The 24,130-nt window shown below is 36.1% G+C and overlaps 2 protein-coding genes across 7 annotated transcripts in view; one reads left to right on the plus strand and one right to left on the minus strand.

The window, feature by feature from the left end:
- Positions 1–304: 304 nt before the first annotated feature.
- On the minus strand, positions 305–19,300 carry LOC117315029 (tripartite motif-containing protein 2-like). Of its 2 annotated transcripts, none has more exons than XM_033869167.1 (2): positions 19,015–19,300; positions 305–3,519 (listed from the first exon to the last, which is right to left on the minus strand). In XM_033869167.1, the coding sequence occupies exon 2, from the start codon at positions 3,498–3,500 to the stop codon at positions 2,295–2,297; it is 1,206 nt and encodes a 401-aa protein (XP_033725058.1). In that variant the 5' UTR covers positions 3,501–3,519; positions 19,015–19,300; the 3' UTR covers positions 305–2,294. The 2 variants fall into 2 exon arrangements, with proteins under 2 accessions (XP_033725058.1, XP_033725057.1); XM_033869166.1 differs by lacking the exon at positions 19,015–19,300 and adding an exon at positions 8,053–8,323.
- The window catches only part of LOC117315027 (pyruvate kinase PKM-like), a 56,200-nt gene continuing 44,630 nt past the window's right edge, over positions 12,561–24,130 (plus strand). For 3 of the 5 annotated variants that reach the window (XM_033869158.1, XM_033869165.1, XM_033869160.1), the window contains exon 1: positions 23,422–23,605. In XM_033869158.1, the coding sequence (XP_033725049.1) occupies positions 23,498–23,605 (108 nt within the window). In that variant the 5' untranslated portion in view covers positions 23,422–23,497. Of the gene's footprint in view, positions 12,726–23,421; positions 23,606–24,130 lie in introns of those variants that run through there. The other 2 variants (XM_033869159.1, XM_033869162.1) reach the window with 2 other exon arrangements.

A 24,130-nucleotide genomic window follows, 5' to 3' on the forward strand; every position in this document is an offset into this window, starting at 1 on the left:
ATGTGAAAAAATGACAAAATCATGTTACAAAAATATAACAATGTCAAAACCATGACCTGCATGCTATTCCATTAAACACTGAACGGGAAACTTTGTGACTCGGACCTATAAACTCTTTCTATCCAACATGTGTTTTCTAAATATACAAATGTATAAGGAAATCTGAGTCATTCATGGATACTCTGGCACAAGGTTGTTGAATCGTGAAATATTCAGACTGATTTTCAGAGGAATAACGTCTAAATGAATCGGTGGGAAGAAGCTGGTATTGCACCATGACAATATAAAACAAACATAGAATTAATTCAAATTGATGACAATATAATTTTATATAGTTATACAAAAGTCTTTGTTTTATATGGTGTCGAACAGTAACTCTTACTTAGTATCTTACACGACTACCACTACAAACGATAATCTACCTACTCTATAAAGTGTTATTATATTGCTGCATGGTATACAAGTACATATATATTTTTTAATTAATCTCAAAACTAATACATCACATGTCTATATCGTATTCAAAGTTTTACAAATAACACAAAATACATGTATATCACAGCCTTAATAAGCGGAAATCATAAGTTTAGTTCATATGCTTCAACAGAAAAGTTCGTAGATTAGATGATGGATTTGGAACATATGCCGCTTCAAATAGGAGCTGAATAGTTCAGATGATGTAAATGGTAAATATGACGCTTCAAATGTGAAGTGGTCAGATTAGATAATGACAATTTAACGTATGACGCTTGAAACTGGAAATGAACATATCAGATAATGAAATTGGAACATGTATCGTTTCTAAAAGAAGTGAACAGATTGTGGATAAAATAAAAGCCATGTTAATTCAAAACAGAAATTAGCAGATTAGAAAATGAAAATTCAAATTGCTTAAAAATGTAAACTCATTAAAGGGTAAAATTCGAACATATAATACTTTAAAATATACGTGAACATATTATGCAAAATAATGCATTTGAGCAAGAACATAAATCAGTTAATTAATTATGTTACTTCAAGCACCTGTTAATGGTATGAAGATGGTATAAGTTTTAAATGATACGATTTCTGTGGTAAGTTACATTATTTTGTGACCTTGTGAATGCTGTTTCCATAATAATATACTGTCAAAAACTGACACATCTGTTAAAGATGCTACAGTGCCGACAGCTTACACACTGCTTCTTACAAAACAGCAGAACACGCCATTACATCCAATACATCTAATTAACACCAGCAAAGGAAAAACTACATCAGTATCCCAATAAAACTCGCTACTAAGATACAGATTACAGAGACAGGGTTCGATAGAATTTCTCTGCGATGCAATATATTAATACAAAATAAACATTATTTTAAAATATACATCATTAATACTTTCCTTACGGGTATAATGATATTGTGATATCACTTTCAGCGAGAATAATGTTAGGAAGAGATGTGAAAATGATGTCTGGATGTAAAACATATAAATAACTGCATACATACTCAACTATCTTACTTATGAGATATACTTCAGATATCACGTTAACATTCCACTACTTCCAATGAAACTTTAAACTGTCAATACTACAAATGAGTAAAATACCTGACACACCCTGTTCCAACCATATTGGTTTGCACCTCTGGAATATTTTCATCCAGTTTTAGTGGGGAATGGAATCGAATGATCTAGAATGCAAATGAAGCTCTCGATAAAGCTGTTCTTTCCTTTTCATTACTGACGGCAGCACTACCGCCCAACGAACTCCTTAAATAACAAACGGTGAAGACGTTGAAATGCTTCATTATAATCTATCCAATCGGGCAGAGCATTCTTCTCATCTCCTTATATATAGTCTAATCAGATTGTGGCTACCACTGTCCTCGCATCGCCCAATCAGATTGTGTCCTCCATTTTATTCACATCGAGCAATCAGAGAGTGGCCACGGAGTTCTCCAAATCGTCCAATCAGAGAGTGGCTACGGAGTTTCCAAAATTGCCCGATCAGAAAGTGGGTTCGGAGTTCTCCAAATCGCCCAAACAGAGAGTGACTACGGAGTTCTCCAAATCGTCCGAACAAAAAGTGGTTACGGAGTTCTCCAAATCGTCCGAACAGAAAGTGGCTACGGAGTTCTCCAAATCGCCCAATCAGAAAGTGGCTACGGAGTTCTCCAAATCGCCCAATCAGAAAGTGTCTACGGAGTTCCCCCAATGGCCCAATCAGAAAGTGGCTACGGAGTTCTCCAAATCGCCCAATCAGAAAGTGTCTACCGCTGTCGTCATATCGTCCATAGAGACAGCGGCTTTCTCCTCACACTGGGATGATAGTCTCGACCGTTATCTTTTTCAGAGTCCAGTAATTGTAAAACAGGAAGGAGTCATATTTGGAATTTACGTCACCTATACCTTGTCTATCGGTCAGCTTCCCGTATCTATATGGAGAAAAGTGGATACTGTGTCTATAGAAGGTCGACGGCCAGTGAATCTCAGGACGGCTTTGTGCCAACTGTTCCTGTAAAGATTTCAGCTCTTTGAACTTCTGACAGGCAGATCCTACTGTTTGAACAGCCCTTGCCATTTCTAGAAGATTTTTGTGATTACTGATATCAACTTCCAGTTGATCCAAATGAACTTTAATGTCGGCGTTTTTTTCTGTGTAGCACGTTTCGATCTGACGTAAAGTGGAGTCTTTTTTATTATCGATCATTACTCGGAGTTCCTGCGCTCGCTTAATCGCTTTATTCCGCATCGACTCGTGGGAATCTTCGAGTTTTTCGTGGAGGCGAGACCAATACGCACGACACTTTTCTAGTTCTTTAGATACTTTTTCAACGTCATTTATCAAACGCGAAATATCCCGTTGTACACTTTCCACAGTCGAACTAACGGGCGAAGTGCGATGTCGCTGATGAGACGGTAGTTGGCAGCATTGTTCGCACACTGGCTTTTTACATGGTACACAAAACCGCGTCATCCTCGAACCTGGGTGGTCTGGACAATCCTCGTCCTCTTTGTGACTGCGAAGTAAGTCATAGAGCTTGGTATCCCTGATTTCGTTAAGATTCACGGAGACATGCTCAGCATGAAGCCTCCGGTGTTTCTTTTCACATTTTTGACACAAATACCTGCAACATTCTACACAGTAAGTAGTTGCTGCGACGGTCTCTGCATCATCACACATCTCACAGATTTCGTCTTCCGGAATTTCTTCTTTTTCTTCTTGATCGTATTTCTCCAGCATTGACAAACAGTCCATAACCACATAATTCTTCGGGAAATTTCCCGCATTTTTTCCTTTCGGAAAGAATCGGGTTTTACATAATGGACAAAGGGCCGAGTTGACCCCTTCGGGATATTCCATGTAGACTCTTTGTATGCACACCAAACAGAAGGTGTGACCACACTCCAGAATTCGGGGGTCTTTCAGAGTATCTCGACAAACACGACATGATAAACATTCCTTCGTCTCCTCACACAAGTCCCCGATGAAGTTTGGATTCGGTCCTCCAACAGCCATCCCACGTCCTGGTTGAGTTCTGAAAGATAAAATTATGTTTTTAAGATCATACACGTAGATACGGAGATCTGAAACTGAAATATGATTCATGAAAAGATTAATTTCATGGCTCCACATACCGAACTTTTCCGACAGCAATTTGAGACAAATCGTGAATGCAATCGCAACATCTCGGGGGAATTTCCGGCAACACTCGGAGATTTCCGAGTGTTGCCGGAAATTCCCCCGAGATGTTGCGAATAATCTTGAATGGTAACATAGATGCAGATAAAATAAATTGAAAAGTTATTTAAAAAATATCCAGGACAACCTCGAGCACTGATTGCGATTAAATAAAAGCTGAAATGTAAACAAATCTCCGAATTAATATGCCCGTCAACACGAGTTTCTGAAATGAAATCAATTAATGTGGAAATTTATATTTTTGAAACCAGCTAGGTTTACCTGTTGTATGTTTGAAAGATATCACAAAATGAAAGCATGTATCTGGAATAATTAACAAAGAATGTAAAAAGTTATACTTGAGGGCGGGCTACACAAATAACCCCTGAACACAAATAGGGACATGTACAGTTTTAAGACTGGATTACTTGTCCTTGTTATTTTATTCCTCGCTAGGCTATGCTCGTTAATACTTTCAAAATAACGCAATCGGAACCCCTCGTCATTTTCTACCATCGCAGACGGAGGCGAAGTGTTCCGATTGGAAATAACGATTACAAATTATGAAGTGTAATAGGAAACTTCCGGGTTAGCCGACTAACGGGGATCTTACTGACGAAGTACCCGGATACAAACACTTCAACAATTACGAGGTCAAATGTTAATACACAAATAAAGTGTGTGTCTTAAAGCGTTTTCAAGTGGCAGATCATGTCAAAACCTGAACGATATAAAGTATGCTTAATAGATAAACAAGTTTAACAGTATTACATGCGTCTTGTAAACGACAATAAATTCGAATTGTCAACGTTCTGATCTATGAGAGTTACTTCCCTTTGCTACTCTGTGTTGATCAGTAGGCTGGACAGGATCTGTCAGTAACTAAGAAAAGTCTCATTATTTTTCATGGGGATGATGAAAATATCACGTCCAGTTTCTTTTCTTTACTCTATAGGTTACTTTTTAATTCCACTACCGGTGACCTTCCTCTCCGCGCGTGCTTGTGTACGTACTTGCACGAACGCCAAAGTTTGTCAGACCTCCAGTGACTTTAATCCAGGAAGGAATGTGATCAAACTTCCCACAATTCGAAAGGACCATAATATCTCGGACTGTTTAGAGTCTCAGGATTGTTGGGTCAAGGTCAAGGGCAAGGTCAAGGTCAAGGACAACGTTCCTATTTTTAGGAAGTCCTTGTCAGCGCTGTAGCGGGGGTCAGTTTGGGACATGATTATAATGCTTATCAACAAAAGTCAACGTTCGTTGTGTTTCCATATAGATAATCAACATTTATAAATATTTAATTTTTAATTCCTAATTGTAAGGACTATTTCTGTGTAAAGAATAGTTCAATGATTTGTAAGGATTCCATCCACTACATACCCGAGATTTATAAATAAATAAACTTAAATTGAAGTAAGGAAGCAAAACGAAGTATGTATGTCTCGCACCCTCTGAACTCAACCTGACGTCCTAGATAAGTCTCCTTAGTCAGAGGAACACATAACAATTCATAAAGAGGCCTCGACCATTTAAGGGCTTCATTCCAACGTTTATTTATTTTACCAGTCAGACACACTTTTATGTGCAAACTAAACTTGGTATCGTGTGCACGTATGCATAGTTAACAAGGTAGTGGGTGGTCGGGTAGCACACGTCTTTCACCCAGGCGGCCTGGGTTCGATTCCCCGATCGGACGTAAAAAGGTATGGGGTCACCTGCCCGACCACGTAGATTTTCTATGAGTACTCGGTCGGTTTCTTCCCACAGTAAGACCACAGGCGTCTGCTTCTGGTCTTTATTAATAGAAAACGCTATTAGACCCTTATACTATATCAACTTAATATATAGTAGGCGTAGGGCTATATTTTTTTCTATTAATATTAACCAGAAGCAGACGCCTGTGGTAAGACCCTTCGCGCGCTTCCATCCGGGCCAACAAGTGATTAATATAAGTTGATATAACTTGTTTCGGAATTATTGTAAAATAAATAAAACTAAATTTTAAAAAGTTATATGTAGTGCATTAAAATAAACATCAGTTGTACATTCTTCACTGCAGTGCATTCATGTTCACTGTCAATTTCAAGTTTTCAACTGAAGTTCACATGGTAGTGCATACCATGTGAACTTCAGTTGAAAACTTGAAATTGACAGTGAACATGAATGCACTGCAGTGAAGAATGTACAACTGAACATGAGCATTCATGCCTAAAGGTAATAATATACACATTCCAGGTATGTATATCTATTAATATTTATATTTCCACTCCATTCAGACTCAATGAACCTACCACAGTTAAGTCGAGTCATTTTTCAATGAACTATATCAAGTCCAGCGTAGGAATACATTTGTCGAGCTTGGACTATATTTCTTTAATTCCTTTTCAAAAGTGATCATATTTATATGAAATAAATTCCTTTAAAACTAATATTTGTTTTAATTCGCTATTAAGTTTGTTCACGAAAGAAATCCTAAAAGTATTAACCATATGTAGACGAAGAGTGATGACGTACATTTCGGTAAGTACTGTGGTAGACTTGCACAAGTCCCTATTTGTCAAAGACAAAATATTGTACAAAATATCAAAAAAATATAAATATAAGGATTGAATAAAGTTATGTTGAGGTGTATGGGGGTATAAACCTCAATAGGTCTTGAGACAAATTTATTATGAACTGCGAAAATGGTTTATACCCCCATACACCCAAACATAACATTATTCAATCCTTAAATATATGGTGTATGATATCTAATACATTGTTATATTAATATACATCAATGGTATTCACCTGTAGTGAAGTTTACTTTGTGGGGAAGCATAACATACTTTCGTGAAAATTCCATTGAATTCATTGAACAATCTCTGTAATCATATGAATTCCAAATCACCCGTATCGTTGCCGTGCGTTCTAGTGCTAGATCCTTAGGGATTTGGCTAACATCTCTAATTCTGGACTAAATACCCTCAATTATTTGCAATATTAAGTTAGAAAATACACAATTTCATAAAACAAAAAGTCGAGAAAGTGCAAACGACATAGCGACTTTCGTTTCAGAGAAATCATTTTTCTTGAAATATCAGTGGTGACCAACTGATATATTTATATACATTGTACCTTGTATTATGGACTAAGGGTGGGTAAATAGATATCTGATGTTGAGTAATCTACATGACACAGCATATTATTGTAATCTCAATAAGTCCAGCACAACAATTTAACTTATCTTATTACCTAAATATAGAGATATGTTTAGATAAATATGAACCACAGACAAATTATACATATACGTATGACCGACCAATTAGACGAACGGGTATTCATATAATTCGTTTCAACTTGTTGACAAATTGTACGAAATGGGAAGATGAACCGTATTAGTATTATTTTAATATCATTTATTATATCTTTTGGTTTGAAATGTTTGTTTGTCCTATTTTCCTGTTTATTGCAAATAAATATTTAGTAGAACGTAAATGTTTTCCCTCTCGTCCCCTCCCTCGCCAGCATCTTCTTCCTCTCTTTCATTTTTCTTATATCAACGCTTCAACATTTTTTTGTCTGGAGACTAGATGGTAGACATACACGCCCACGTCTCTAAAATATTGAAATTATAAATAAAATTGAGTTTATAATATATCTGATCTTATCTAAGTCTTAAACTTGCGGGAGATGGAAGCAGATAGAATTTATCTGGGTAATTCTTTACAAGAAGTTGGGGGCTGGTAGCCAGTCTAGTCAGAAGGGGCGTTTCCTCAACTTGGTTTGTCATGAATATGTTCGCCGTGCGATATTAAAATGACTTCGCGATCCAGGTGGTCCTGTGTATACTTTCATTCACTTGTTCGAGTTTAGAAAACTGTGAAAACTGTTTACATTTTGTGTAAACTAATTTCATAGCTTAAAGTACTGTACTGTCATTTTGTGAATTTTTGTTATGTTTGTACGTAGCAAGCCATTTTGGTAAAAAAGATGCATTTATTGTAAATGAATAATTAATAATGATAAATGAATTGTTAATATTAATAAATGATCACAAGAATTATTAATATTAAAAAAACAACAGAATTTATCAATAAAAATAAATAATTTATTAATATTGATATATAACCAAACTTTTTTTCTACAACGGTTTGTCATATAAAAGATAACTTTAATATAAAAATGCATGAATTTATAATACGGCCTACTTAAACGTCACTACCCAGCCCAAGTCGATCGCCTTTGACCTTTGCATATGGCAAGCCGTTTTAACATTTAATCCCATTTCCTCTTAAGGTAAAATATGCTTCAAATTTATTTCACTAAAAAATATATACAATGATAAAAAATGATTGAATTATTTAAAACCAATTTTCCTAAGTATATATATTGTATGAATACCTACCGCCAGAATACTGTCACCTCTCACCTCACGTAGTGACGAAGGACCTCGTAATATATCCTTCCTGGAAGCTCGAAAAGTAGGTCAGATGGAAATTTCCAGTGTCGTACTCTCACAAGCCGCCATCAAATTTATATCCACATAATTTGGGCACGAAATCAACATCACTAGTGTCTAATTATATCAAAATATGAATAAAAAACTAGTAGTGTAAGGTATTATTGTATACAACAAGAAGTTTCATCACCACTCGATGTCGGCAAAGCTGTACGTTATCGGAAACCCCCTTTTTCTAAATTTAGACTGTCTGGATTTCTGTAAACCGAGTCTGACACCGTTTATCTCCCCTTAATCTGAAATGCATTATCAAAGTTTTAATTCTGCATCAAGCATGTTTAATGCTTGTTGTATACCATTTGTGAATACACTTAATTGAAAAATATAAATTTGTTTATTGTGAGTATACACTCGTTTATCTTCTTAACTAGATGTTTATATGTTAATATAAAAAACAATAATGATATTATAAAAAAACAACAACACACAAATAAAAAAAAAATATAAATATGATAATCGATAATCAGGGACATATAAGTCCCCGTAATAATGTTTACTTTTAAATTCTAATGTTGCTGAAAATATATATCATGTATGACCGATAATTGATATATGAATTATTAAAGTTTTGATAAATGATTAAATTTTGTTATTTCAACCTGCTGAACATTATTTTCCGAAATAGCTAGCACGTGCATTATTTCTATAATTAATAAGAACAATAGAGAGGATCCAATATTATTAACATAATGTTAATTAAGTCATCTTTAATGGTCTAAAATGATCTATACAAACAAAGACAGATCGAAATCCACATAGAACAAGTTATGAAGTCCCCGTGTTACAATAAGTAGTAATACATACTGTATATCGTTGTTAATTTCTACTTCAGCTCTCTAAAATTTCTTATGTTCCTACGTTCCTATGACCCAGAATGAAATATTAACCAAATGGTTGGACCCCAAGATCACTTGTTGATGATAAGCGATGATCTAGGGGTCGGATTCTGGGTTATTTTTTTTATTCTGGGTCATAGCAACGTTTCAGACCCATTTAACCTGAACTGGATATTAGTACCTATCTATTTATGGCGGAATGACAAAGACTTCTCACTCGACGACCATTCGTCTTTGGGTTTGTTTGTTTTTGTTTAACGTCCTATTAACAGCCAGGGTAATTTAAGGACGTGCCAGGTTTTGGAGGTGGAAGAAAGCCGGAGTACCCGGAGAAAAACCACCGGCCTACGGTCAGTACCTGACAACTGCCCCACGTAGGTATCGAACTCGCAACCCGGAGGTGGAGGGCTAGTGATAAAGTGTTGGGACACCTTAACCACTCGGCCATGGCGTCCCCTCGTCTTGGGGCTCACAGGGATTTCACTAAAATTAGCCACGGTTAATATATTATTATATAACATATACATCAATCAAATGAGGGTTTGGAATTTGCGTCAATCGCTTGTGTCGATTCCCTGTGTTAGGATATATCATTGGCCTTGTAACATAGATGTCTCTTTTTTCAAAAAATATTTTGTTGTTGGCCTAGAATCATTGAATTTGGGCTCAGAATCCGATTATGTTTCCCGCCTTTCTATAGTTCAAGAATCACATATACTGCCATGTAGATGTTTATAAAGTGTGCTTGTAGTCACTACCCCAATCAAATCTTTGAGAAACTAACATTAAATAATGTGACCTAGATTAACACGGCGGATGTTGTAAAAACATAAAATCTATTTATTTTACAACATTTCCCAAACTTATAATAATCAATCTTGTTGGCCCGGATGGCAGCGCGCGAGGGTTTTACTGTGGGATTCCGGAGAAAACCCACGTGGTCTGGCAGGTGACCCTCTCCCATACTACGTTTTGCCATATCGATCTAATTGAAGACGGGTACCCTTCTGGAACACCTGGTTAGCTGTCCTTGTACTTTCATTTCTGTGACAGTTCCACACCCCAGTATTTCGTATGTGTACTTTTAAAGCCTTTATCGCCCCGCCTTCATATCGAGATGTTCACCTTCCATCCCCCGGGTGTTTCATCGGCAACATAACTACAGCTAGGTATATCGATTCCTTGTAAACATGTGCATGACGTCAGGTAAAATACTTCAAAATCTGACATTCTGTAAACGTATTTTTCATCGAACGACATATTGATATTAGATGATATGAAAAGTCGATAATTCTGAATACAATATAGATGTATTTGTACATTTAGGCAGTCTTCTTTCTAATCGATAAGGTGTTGTGATCTATGTTAATTATAAAAAGGACTTCAGAACATAGGATTCGAATATGATTTGTATCGTGTCGTTATCGTATGGTATCGTGTCCTGAGTAGTATCGTGTCGTTATCGTATGGTATCATGTCCTGAGTAGTATCGTGTCTTTATCGTATGATATCGTGTCCTGAGTAGTATCGTGTCGTTATCGTATGGTATCGTGTCCTTAGTAGTATCGTGTCTTTATCGTATGATATCGTGTCCTGAGTAGTATCGTGTCGTTATCGTATGGTATCGTGTCCTGAGTAGTATCGTGTCGTTATCGTATGGTATCATGTCCTGAGTAGTATCGTGTCTTTATCGTATGATATCGTGTCCTTAGTAGTATCGTGTCTTTATCGTATGATATCGTGTCCTGAGTAGTATCGTGTCTTTATCGTATGGTATCGTGTCCTGAGTAGTATCGTGTCTTTATCGAATGGTATCGTGTCCTGAGTAGTATCGTGTCTTTATCGTATGATATCGTGTCCTGAGTAGTATCCTGTCCTGAGTGGTATCTTGTCGTTATAGTAAGATATCGTGTCCTGAGTAGTATCGTGTCGTTATCGTATGATATCGTGCCCTGAGTAGTATCGTGTCGTTAGTGTATGGTATCGTGCCCTGAGTAGTATCTTGTCGTTATCGTATGATATCGTGCCCTGAGTAGTATCGTGTCTTTATCGTATGGTATCGTGTCCTGAGTGGTATCGTGTCGTTATCGTATGGTATCGTGTCCTGAGTAGTATCGTGTCGTTATCGTATGGTATCGTGTCCTGAGTAGTATCGTGTCGTTATTGTATGGTTTCGTGCCCTGAGTAGTATCGTGTCGTTATCGTATGGTATCGTGTCCTGAGTAGTATCGTGTCCTGAGTAGTATCGTGTCGTTATATAGTATCGTGTCCTGAGTAGTATCGTGTCGTTATTGTATGGTTTCGTGCCCTGAGTAGTATCGTGTCGTTATCGTATGGTATCGTGCCTTGAGTAGTATCGTGTCCTGAGTAGTATCGTGTCCTGAGTAGTATCGTGCCCTGAGTAGTATCGTGTCCTGAGTAGTATCGTGTCCTGAGTAGTATCGTGTCCTGAGTAGTATCGTGCCCTGAGTAGTATCGTGTCCTGAGTAGTATCGTGTCCTGAGTAGTATCGTGTCCTGAGTAGTATCGTGTCCTGAGTAGTATCGTGTCCTGAGTAGTATCGTGCCCTGAGTAGTATCGTGTCGTTATTGTATGGTATTGTGCCCTGAGTAGTATCGTGTCCTGAGTAGTATCGTGTCCTGAGTAGTAACCACGATAGCCAAAAATAATCAAAATAAAAAACATACTATACACATGTAGTCAGTAATTATAACATCAGTACAGAGGCTGTGAGCGGACAACGTTAAAATTAAGTTAACATGATATGTTCTTTCCTTTTTCTCTTTGTTCTCTAAGTTTGTTTTTTGTCGCATTTTCCTTTTTCCTTTTTTCTTCCCAAATATGTCCAGTGATATTGTAATTTGTAATGTAACCTTGACTCCTCATATTCCTCTTTTCTATTATCTTCAGCTTTTCGACATGTTGATTGAAGTTACCCTCGGGCCATAATTTCTTTCTTAAATAATTTTTTTCTACAGAGGAAAGATTCGTAAAATTTAAAAGAACTTGTTTTAAAAATGCTCAATCACCAAGAGTGATTATGATCAATTCAAAACAAGAATATGATGTTATATATTTTTGTATAATTTAATCTTGCTTGTAAAAAGCATTTTAGTGGCTAAGAAAATCAAAGCCCCAAACGTAAAAAAAGACTCCGCTGTTTGTAACGTCGCTTTTGGTTGCTTGATACAGCGGCGTAATAATTTCTATGAGAAAATAGTTCCGTCAATAAAAAAAAAGAAAAAAAAAATTTCCACAGGGATTGTGTATAGTACTGTGTTAGGCTAAATTATAAGTATCAACTTGAATATATTATTCTTGTCATTCAGCTATGACACAAAAACTGCTTCGCGTTTAGTTATAGTGCACTCCGTTTTTTTGTTATATCTACAAAACATAAAAAATATAATCAAGCCGTAATCCTGAAATAACATCTATACTACATGTAGATCTAGTTCTTATTTCCATTCGAATCAGTGTATGGGGTTTCCATTTTCCATATCAATTGTTGATGACGTCATAGTTTATGACGTTGGTTTTTTGACGTTTGCGCAAACGTCATATTTTCCTGTGTATTATGAGAAGCTTGTCTTCCTTTACCAAGTTATTAAGTGTATGCTAGTTATTCGGCCTCATTGCTTTGTCAGACGATGTGAACTATTTGTAGAGACATTTGGGCGAAGAATCGGGAGCTTTGGAAGCAGGGGACTAGAACCGAATTGTGTAAGATTGAATTTTTAAGCTAATTGCGGCTTCGGTTTGACTGGTGACCGTTGCGTAACCAAAGCAGAATCTTGATAGATTATGAATCTTGAAGTTTTATGTCGGAAGACTATTTTATCCTTGAAAAATTATTCTCTTTTATTAACAAAATCGACGGCCGTCCAATACACATGCAGGGATGTGACAATTCGTTACAGCACGTGTCCTACACCCTACAGTAGTGTGCGTAGCACAGTTTTGTTTTGTTCTTTGTTGATTTTGCTGGTGGGGATGGGGATGCGTGGGGGTGCTTACCAACAAATTAAAATAATTGCATTAAGAAATTTATTAGTGGTTCTGATAATACAAATGTATTAAGGAAGATAGTGCACGCAACCTAATTCTATACTGTATTTTTTTTTCTAGTATTTGTTAGATTATCCTTGAAATAAACTAATCTAGAATTTTATTTTGATATGTCCATTATATACAGGTCTGAGGGTAAAATGTATAAAACAATATTACTACAAAAGACATTCTGTTTTTAAATTAATCCAACTATTATCTGTTAATAATGTTAGAGAGTTGTCAAATTTAGGTTAATATCTATACTTGGCTTGCAAAAGTGTAGATAATTTTATATTGAACAGTTTTCATGTACATGTATGTAACACTCTCCTGTACACATCTGTTTAATGTTATATATCTTATAGGCCTTAGAGCTCATCTGCACCCACCACTAGACCAGTGATTCGTTGATTTATTTCACCAGCAGTTTTACAGTATAAAAACCAGCATTAAAACTATGCCTTTTATCTTTTTTTTGTGATATTTCTTGTTTATTAGACAAATGCTATAGCAAAAGTCTTAAGTAAAATGAAAAAAAAAAAAACACTGTCATGTTTGATGATTGATTATATTTTATTATTTAGTATTGAAAACTTTGATAGTGCTTAGGTCATGTACCAATGGTAGATCTTTTCTTCTTTGGCTTTCTGAAAAAAAAATCAAGTTTAATAAGTATTGATACATTATGGTATAGAATAGGCAGAGAAGCTTCTATAAGATTTAAATTTGAAACATTCAAATTTCAAATACCCTGCAGTAAATTCATATACCCCAAATTAGCTATTATATTCCAACACACTCATTCCTCGATCAATCCCTGCAATTCTGTATCAAATATCTGTTTTGAAACACTAAATAATTTACAAAAAGTATAATATTTAATTTAATTTACATTAGACTGATTTATGCTTTTTTCAATTAGTTTCAATTAATGCATTTCTTTCAATAATGGCTTTATTATTCATGAGATCAATGTTAACAGAAGTCATGATTATACTATATAAAATTCTACAGATTATAGCTATCAAATCACTAATCTAATTATAAATATGATATTAAAGTTGAATTGAATATAATTAATGGATAGTTTAAATTATATACACCTTCCAGTTAAAAACAAAATAGACGATAGTATACCAGCCATCTTTTTCTCTTGTTTTGTTTACTAGCTAATTTTCACCGGGCAGTAACTAAATATTCACAATGAATTACACAACAAATTTGACTAAACGCGATACAGTAACTATCGAGCAAAATCATTTGAAAACCATTTTGAAATTGGTCAATAAATAAAAAAGGAGTTAATTATATAAACTGAAACCATGTAGCACTGTCCTTAACACCAGCCATTCACATGTACAGTATAACCATAAATTGTTTTGTTTACTTATTTTCACTGGGCAATAACTAAATATTCACAATGAATTACACAACAAATTTGACTAAACGCGATACAGTAACTATCGAGCAACAATTATTTGGAAACCATTTTGAAATTGGTCAATAAATAAAAAAGGAGTTAATTATATAAACTGAAACCATGTAGCACTGTCCTTAACACCAGCCATTCACAGTATAACCATAATTTGTTTTGTTTACTTATTTTCACTGGGCAATAACTAAATATTCACAATGAATTACACAACAAATGTGACTAAACGCGATACAGTAACTATCGAGCAACAATTATTTGAAAACCATTTTGAAATTGGTCAATAAATAAAAAAGGAGTTTAACAAGTAAACTAAAACCATGTAGCATCGTCTTTAACACCATACATAAGCTAACCAGCATGGTAATCGCCGTGAAAAGAACGGTCACATGTGCAGTCTTCCGAACATAAAGTACGACGGAATACGTTTGGAACACCAGTTTACATAAGAAATAATTGCACTTACGTTTGATTCCCGTGATTTGTAATCGGACAATAGTCTTCTATGAGCTGTCATAAAGCTGACCGTGTTTCAGGCGTACGTTCAATATGGCGTCTAAACACTGTTACAGTAGGAGCAGCAATGCACTATGGGATAAATTACCCGAACTTCCGCTCGGCGGTGACGTTTGGTAAGCCAAAGAGCTTGTTGCGAATCCCTAGTATATAGGTCTCTGGTAAAAGGTTATGCTTGAGGGCGGGCTACACAAATAACCCCTGAACACAAACAGGGACATGTACAGTTTTAAGACTGGATTACTTGCCCTTGTAACCTTTTTCCTCGCTAGGCTGCGCTCGTTATAACGATTACAAATTATAAAGTGCAATAGGAAACTTCCGGGTTGGCCGAGTAACGGGATCTTACTGACGAAGTACCCGGATACAAACACTTCAACAATTACGAGGTCAAATGTTAATACACAAATAAAGTGTGTGTCTTAAAGCGTTTTCAAGTGGCAGATCATGTCAAAACGCTGAACGATATAAAGTATACTTAATAGATATCATAAACAAGTTTAACAGTATTACATGCGTCTAAATTCGAATTGTCAACGTTCTGATCTATGAGAGTTACTTCCCTTTGCTACTCTTTGTTGATCAGTAGGCTGGGCATGATCTGTCAGTAACTAAGAAAAGTCTCATTATTTTTCATGGGGATGATGAAAGTATCACGTCCAGTTTCTATTCTTTACTCTATAGGTTACTTTTTAATTCCACTACCGTTGACCTTCCTCTCCGCGCGTGCTTGTGTACGTACTTGCACGAACGCCAAAGTTTGTCAGACCTCCAGTGACTTCAATCCAGGAAGGAATGTGATCAAACTTCCCACAATTCGAAAAGACAATAATATCTCGGACTGTTTAGAGTCTCAGGATTGTTGGGTCAAGGTCAAGGTCAAGGACAACGTTCCTATTTTTAGGAAGTCCTTGTCGGCGCTGTAGCGGGGGTCAGTTTGGGACATGATTATAATGCTTATCATTAACATTTATAAATATTTAATTTTTATTTCCTATTTGTAAGGACCATTTCTGTGTAAAGAATAGCTCAATGATTTGTAAGGATTCCAATAGCGGTCTCATCCACTACATACCCGAGATTTATAAATAAATAAATGAAATTAAAAAAACCCTGAACTTTATTCTGCTAAAGGACATAATTATTTTGACAAACATAAATATTTTTTGAAGTAAGGAAGCAAAACGAATTCTGTATGTCTCGCACTCTCTGAACTCAACCTGACGTCCTAGATAATTCTCCTTAGTCAGAGGGACAAATAACAATTCATAAAGAGGCCTCGACCATTTAAGGACATTATTCCAACGTTTATTTATTTTACCAGTCAGACACACTTTTGCGTGCAAACTAAACTTGGTATCCTGTGCACGTATGCATAGTTAACAAGGTAGTGGGTGGTCGGGTAGCACAGTGGCAGCACACGTCTTTCACCCAGGCGGCCTGGGTTCGATTCCCCGATCGGACGTAAAAAGGTATGGGGTCACCTGCCCGACCACGTAGATTTTCTATGAGTACTCGGTCGGTTTCTTCCCACAGTAAGACCACAGGCGTCTGCTTCTGGTCTTTATTAATAGAAAACGCTATTAGACCCTTCTCATACTATATCAACTTAATATATAGTAGGCGTAGGGCTATTTTTTTTCTATTAATATTAACCAGAAGCAGACGCCTGTGGTAAGACCCTTCGCGCGCTTCCATCCGGGCCAACAAGTGATTAATATAAGTTGATATAACTTGTTTCGGAATTATTGTAAAATAAATAAAACAAAATTTTAAAAAGTTATATGTAGTGCATTAAAATAAACATCGGCGTGCACTACCATGTAAACTTCAGTTGAAAACTTGAAATTGACAGTGAACATGAATGTACTGCAGTGGAGAATGTACAACTGAACATGAGCATTCATGCCTAAAGGTAATAATATACACATTCCAGGTATGTATATCTATTAATATTTATATTTCCACTCAATTCAGACTCAATGAACCTACCACAGTTAACTTGAGTCATTTTTCAATGAACTATATCAAGTCCGGCGTAGGAATACATTTGTCGAGCTTGGACTATATTTCTTTAATTCCTTTTCAAAAGTGATCATATTTATATGAAATAAATTCCTTTAAAACTAATATTTGTTTTAATTCGCTATTAAGTTTGTTCACGAAAGAAATCCTAAAAGTAATAACCATATGTAGACGAAGAGTGATCACGTACATTTCGGTAAGTTCTGTGGTAGACTTCCATAAGTCCCTATTTGTCAAAGACAAAATATTGTACAAAACATCAAAAAAATATAAATATAAGGATTGAATAAAGTTATGTTGAGGTGTATGGGGGTATAAACCTCAATAGGTCTTGAGACAAATTTATTATGAACTGCGAAAAAGGTTTATACCCCCATACACCCGAACATAACATTATTCAATCCTTAAATATATGGTGTATGATATCTAATACATTGTTATATTAATATAAATCAAATGGTATTCACCTGTAGTGAAGTTTACTTTGTGGGGAAGCATAACATACTTTCGTGAAAATTCCATTGAATTCATTGAACAATCTCTGTAATCATATACATTCCAAATCACCCGTATCGTTGCCATGCGTTCTAGTGCTAGATCCTTAGGGATTTGGCTAACATCTCTAATTCTGGACTAAATACCCTGAATTGTTTGCAATATTAAGTTTGAAAATACGCAATTTCATAAAACAAAAAGTCGAGAAAGTGCAAACGTCATAGCGACTTTCGTTTCAGAGAATTCATTTTTCTTGAAATATCAGTGGTGACCAACTGATATATTTATATACCTTGTATTATGGACTAAGGGTGGGTAAATAGATATCTGATGTTGAGTAATCTACATGACACAGCATATTATTGTAATCTCAATAAGTCCAGCACAACAATTTAACTTATCTTATTACCTAAATATAGAGATATGTTTAGATAAATATGAACCACAGACAAATTATACATATACGTATGACCGACCAATTAGACGAACGGGTATTCATAATTCGTTTCAACTTGTTGACAAATTGTACGAAATGGGAAGATGAACCGTATTAGTATTATTTTAATATCATTTATTATATCTTTTGGTTTGAAATGTTTGTTTGTCCTATTTTCCTGTTTATTGCAAATAAATATTTAGTAGAACGTAAATGTTTTCCCTCTCGTCCCCTCCCTCGCCAGCATCTTCTTCCTCTCTTTCATTTTTCCTATATCAACGCTTCAACAATTTTTTGTCTGGAGACTAGATGGTAGACATACACGCCCACGTCTCTAAAATATTGAAATTATAAATAAAATTGAGTTTATAATATATCTGATCCTATCTAAGTCTTAAACTTGCGGGGGATGGAAGCAGACAGAATGTATCTGGGTAATTCTTTGCAAGAAGTTGGGGGCTGGTAGCCAGTCTAGCCAGAAGGGGCGTTTCCTCAACTTGGTTTGTCATGAATATGTTCGCCGTACGATATTAAAATGACTTCGCGATCCAGGTCGTCCTGTGTATACTTTCATTCACTTGTTCGAGTTTAGAAAACTGTGAAAACTGTTGACATTTTGTGTAAACTAATTTCATAGCTTAAAGTACAGTACTGTCATTTTGTGAATTTTTGTTATGTTTGTACGTAGCAAGCCATTTTGGTAAAAAAGATACATTTATTGTAAATGAATAATTAATAATGATAAATGAATTGTTAATATTAATAAATGATCACAAGAATTATTAATATTAAAAAAACGACAGAATTTATCAATAAAAATAAATAATTTATTAATATTGATATATAACCAAGCCCTTTTTTTCTACAACGGTTTGTCATATAAAAGATAACTTTAATATAAAAATGCATGAATTTATAATACGGCCTACTAAACGTCACTACCCTGCCCAAGTCGATCGCCTTTGACCTTTGCAACAAAAAATATATACAATGATAAAAGAATGATTGAATTATTTAAAACCAATTTTCCTAAGTATATATATTGTATTAATACCTACCGCCAGAATACTGTCGTCTCTCACCTCACGTAGTGACGAAGGCCCCCGTAATATAGATCTCTATCCTTCCTGGAAGCTCGATAAGTCATTTAGTGGGTCAGATGGAAATTTCCAGTGTCGTACTCTCACAATCCGCCATCAAATTTACATCCACATAATTTGGGCACGAAATCAACATCATTAGTGTCTAATTATATCAAAATATGAATAAACAAATAGTATTGTAAGGTATTATTGTATACAACAAGAAGTTTCATCACCACTCGATGTCGGCAAAGCTGTACGTTATCGGAAACCCCCTTTTTCTAAATTTAGACTGTCTGGATTTCTGTAAACCGAGTCTGACACCGTTTATCTCCCCTTAATCTGAAATGCATTATCAAAGTTTTAATTCTGCATCAAGCATGTTTAATGCTTGTTGTATACCATTTGTGAATACACTTAATTGAAAAATATAAATCTGTTGATGTGTGATTATACACTCGTTTATCTTCTTAACTAGATGTTTATATGTTAATATAAAAAACAATAATGATATTATAAAAAAAAACAAAAAACACACAAATAAAAAAACATATAAACATGATAATCGATAATCAGGGACATATAATTCCCCGTAATAATGTTTACTTTTAAATTCTAATGTTGCTGAAAATATATATCATGTATGACCGATAATTGATATATGAATTATTAAAGTTTTGATAAATGATTCAATTTTGTTATTTCAACCTGCTGAACATTATTTTCCGAAATAGCTAGCACGTGCATTATTTCTATAATTAATAAGAACAATAGAGAGGATCCAATATTATTAACATAATGTTAATTAAGTCATCTTTAATGGTCTAAAATGATCTATACAAACAAAGACAGATCGAAATCCGCATAGAACAAGTTATCAAGTCCCCGTGTTACAATAAGTAGTAATACATACTGTATATCGTTGTTAATTTCTACTTCAGCTCTCTAAAATTTCTTATGTTCCTACGTTCCTATGACTCAGAATGAAATATTAACCAAATGGTTGGACCCCAAGATCACTTGTTGATGATAAGCGATGATCTAGGGGTCGGACTCTGGGTTAACTTTTTATTCTTGGTCATAGCAACGTTTCAGGCCCATTTGACCTGAACTGGATATTTATGGCGGAATGACAAAGACTTCTCACTCGACGAACATTCGTCTTTGGGTTTGTTTGTTTTTGTTTAACGTCCTATTAACAGCCAGGGTAATTTAAGGACGTGCCAAAACCTGGAGGTGGAAGAAAGCCGGAGTACCCGGAGAAAAACCACCGGCCTACGGTCAGTACCTGGCAACTGCCCCACGTAGGTATCGAACTCGCAACCCGGAGGTGGAGGGCTAGTGATATAGTGTCGGGACACCTTAACCACTCGGCCATGGCGTCCCCTCGTCTTGGGGCTCACAGGGATTTCACTAAAATTAGCCACGGTTCATATATTATTATATATCATATACATCAATCAAATGAGGGTTTGGAATTTGCGTCAATCGCTTGTGTCGATTCCCTGTGTTAGGATATAGCATTGGCCTTGTAACATAGATGTCTCTTTTTTCAAAAAATATTTTGTTGTTGGCCTAGAATCATTGAATTTGGGCTCAGAATCCGATTATGTTTCCCGCCTTTCTATAGTTCAAGAATCACATGTATACTGCCATGTGGATGTTTATAAAGTGTGCTTGTGGTCACTACCCCAATCAAATCTTTGAGAAACTAACATTAAATAATGTGACCTAGATTAACACGGCGGATGTTGTAAAAATATAAAATCTATTTATTTTACAACATTTCCCAGACTTATATTAATCAATCTTGTTGACCCGGATGGCAGCGCCCGAGGGTTTTACTGTGGGAGGATTCCGGAGAAAACCCACGTGGTCTGGCAGGTGACCCTCTACCCTCCTACCTTTGCCATAACGATCTAATTGAAGACGGGTGCCCTTCTGGAACACCTGGTTAGCCGTCCTTGTACTTTCATTTCTGTGACATTTTCACACCTCAGTCTTTCGTATGTGTAGTTTTAAAGCCTTTATCGAATACGATTGGCGTACGGTCCTGTTACCTGCTTTGTATCATGTCGTTAATGTATGGTATCGTGCCCTGAGTAGTATCGTGTCGTTATCGTATGGTATCGTGTCCTGAGTAGTATCGTGTCGTTATTGTATGGTATCGTGTCCTGGGTAGTATCGTGTCCTGAATAGTATCGTGTCTTTATCGTATGGTATCGTGCCCTGAGTAGTATCGTGTCGTTATCGTATGGTATCGTGTCCTGAGTAGTATCGTGTCGTTATTGTATGGTATCGTGTCCTGGGTAGTATCGTGTCCTGAATAGTATCGTGTCTTTATCGTATGGTATCGTGCCCTGAGTAGTATCGTGTCGTTATCGTATGGTATCGTACCCTGAGTAGTATCGTGTCGTTATCGTATGGTATCGTGTCCTGAGTAGTATCGTGTCGTTATTGTATGGTATCGTGTCCTGAGTAGTATCGTGTCGTTATCGTATGGTATCGTGTCCTGAGTAGTATCGTGTCGTTATCGTATGGTATCGTGTCCTGAGTAGTATCCTGTCCTGAGTGGTATCGTGTCGTTAGTGTATGATATCGTGCCCTGAGTAGTATCGTGTCGTTAGCGTATGATATCGTGCCCTGAGTAGTATCGTGTCGTTATCGTATGGTATCGTGCCCTGAGTAGTATCGTGTCGTTATCGTATGATATCGTGCCCTGGGTAGTATCGTGTCGTTATCGTATGGTATCGTGTCCTGAGTAGTATCCTGTCCTGAGTGGTATCGTGTCGTTATAGTATGATATCGTGCCCTGAGTAGTATCGTGTCGTTAGTGCATGGTATCGTGCCCTGAGTAGTATCGTGTCGTTATCGTATGGTATCGTGCCCTGAGTAGTATCGTGTCGTTATCGTATGATATCGTGCCCTGAGTAGTATCGTGTCTTTATCGTATGGTATCGTGTCCTGAGTAGTATCGTGTCGTTATCGTATGGTATCGTGTCCTGAGTAGTATCGTGTCGTTATTGTATGGTTTCGTGCCCTGAGTAGTATCTTGTCGTTATCGTATGGTATCGTGCCCTGAGTAGTATCGTGCCCTTAGTTGTATCGTGTCCTGAGTAGTATCGTGTCCTGAGTAGTATCGTGCCTTGAGTAGTATCGTGCCCTTAGTTGTATCGTGTCCTGAGTAGTATCGTGTCCTGAGTAGTATCGTGTCCTGAGTAGTATCGTGCCCTGAGTAGTATCATGCTCTGAGTAGTATCGTGTCCTGAGTAGTATCGTGTCGTTATTTATGGTATCGTGCCCTGAGTAGTATCGTGCCCTGAGTAGTATCGTGTCCTGAGTAGTATCGTGCCCTGAGTAGTATCGTGTCGTTATTTATGGTATCGTGCCCTGAGTAGTATCGTGCCCTGAGTAGTATCATGTCCTGAGTAGTATCGTGTCCTGAGTAGTATCGTGTCCTGAGTAGTAACTACGATAGCCAAAAATAATCAAAATAAAAAACATACTATACACATGTAGTCAGTAATTATAACATCAGTACAGAGGCTGTGAGTGGACAACGTTAAAATTAAATTAACGTGATAGGTTCTTTCCTTTTTCTCTTTTTTTTCTAAGTTTGTTTTTTGTCGCATTTTCCTTTTTCCTTCTTTCTTCCCAAATATGTCCAGTGATATTGTAATTTGTAATGTAACCTTGACTTCTCATATTCCTCTTTTCTATTATCTTCAGCTTTTCGACATGTTGATTGAAGTTACCATCGGGCCATAATTTCTTTCTGAAATGATTTTTTTTAAAAGAAGAAAGATTCGCAAAATTTAAAAGAACTTGTTTTAATAATGCTCAATCACCAAGAGTGATTATGATCAATTCAAAACAAGAATATGATGTTATATTTTTTTTTGTATAATTTAATCTTGCTTGTAAAAAGCATTTTAGTGGCTAAGAAAATCAAAGCCCCAAACGTAAAAAAAGACTCCGCTGTTTGTAACGTCGCTTTTGGTTGCTTGATACAGCGGCGTAATAATTTCTATGAGAAAATAGTTCCGTCAATAAAAAAAAAAACAAAAAAAAAAAAAAAGATTTCCACAGGGATTGTGTATAGTACTGTGTTAGGCTAAACTATAAGTATTAACTTGAATATATTATTCATGTCATTCAGCTATAACACAAAAACTGCTTCGCGGTTTAGTTATAGTGTACTCCGTTTTTTTGTTATATCTGCAAAACATAAAAAAATATAATCAAGCCGTAATCCTGAAATAACATCTATACTACATGTAGATCTAGTTCTTAATTCCATTCGAATCAGTGTATGGGGTTTCCATTTTCCATATTAATTGTTGATGACGTCATAGTTTATGACGTTGGCTTTTTGACGTTTGTGCAAACGTCATATTTTCCTGTGTATCAGGAGAAGCTTACAGTCTTCCTTTAGAAGGTCTACCAAGTTATTAAGCGTATGCTAGTTATTCGGCCTCATTGCTTTGTCAGACGATGTGAACTATTTGTAGAGACATTTGGGCGAAGAATCGGGAGCTTTGGAAGCAGGGGACCAGAACCGAATTGTGTAAGATTGAATTTTGACCGGTGACCGTTGCGTAACCAAAGCAGAATCTTGATGTATGAATCTTGAAGTTTTATGCCGGAAGATTATTTTATCCATGAATAATTATTCTCTTTTATTAACAAAATCGACGGCCGTCCAATACACATGCAGGGATGTGACAATTCGTTACAGCATGTGTCCTACACCCTACAGTAGTGTGCGTAGCACAGTTTTGTTTTGTTCTTTGTTGATTTTGCTGGTGAGGATGGGGATGCGTGGGAGTGCTTACCAACAAATTAAAATAATTGCATTAAGAAATATATTAGTGGTTCTGATAATACAAATGTATTAAGGAAGATAGTGCACGCAACCTAATTCTATACTGTATTTTTTTCTAGTATTTGTTAGATTATCCTTGAAATAAACTAGAATCTAAAAACTCAGGAGTGCCGGGAAGATCCAAACAACTGTGAATCAATGTGTGACTTTAAACTCGTTCAATATGTCCAGTTTATCGAGTACAGCAGAAGGACTACTAATCATTAT

This window comes from Pecten maximus, chromosome 17 (assembly GCF_902652985.1).
Source record: "Pecten maximus chromosome 17, xPecMax1.1, whole genome shotgun sequence".
Lineage (NCBI taxonomy): Eukaryota > Metazoa > Mollusca > Bivalvia > Pectinida > Pectinidae > Pecten > Pecten maximus.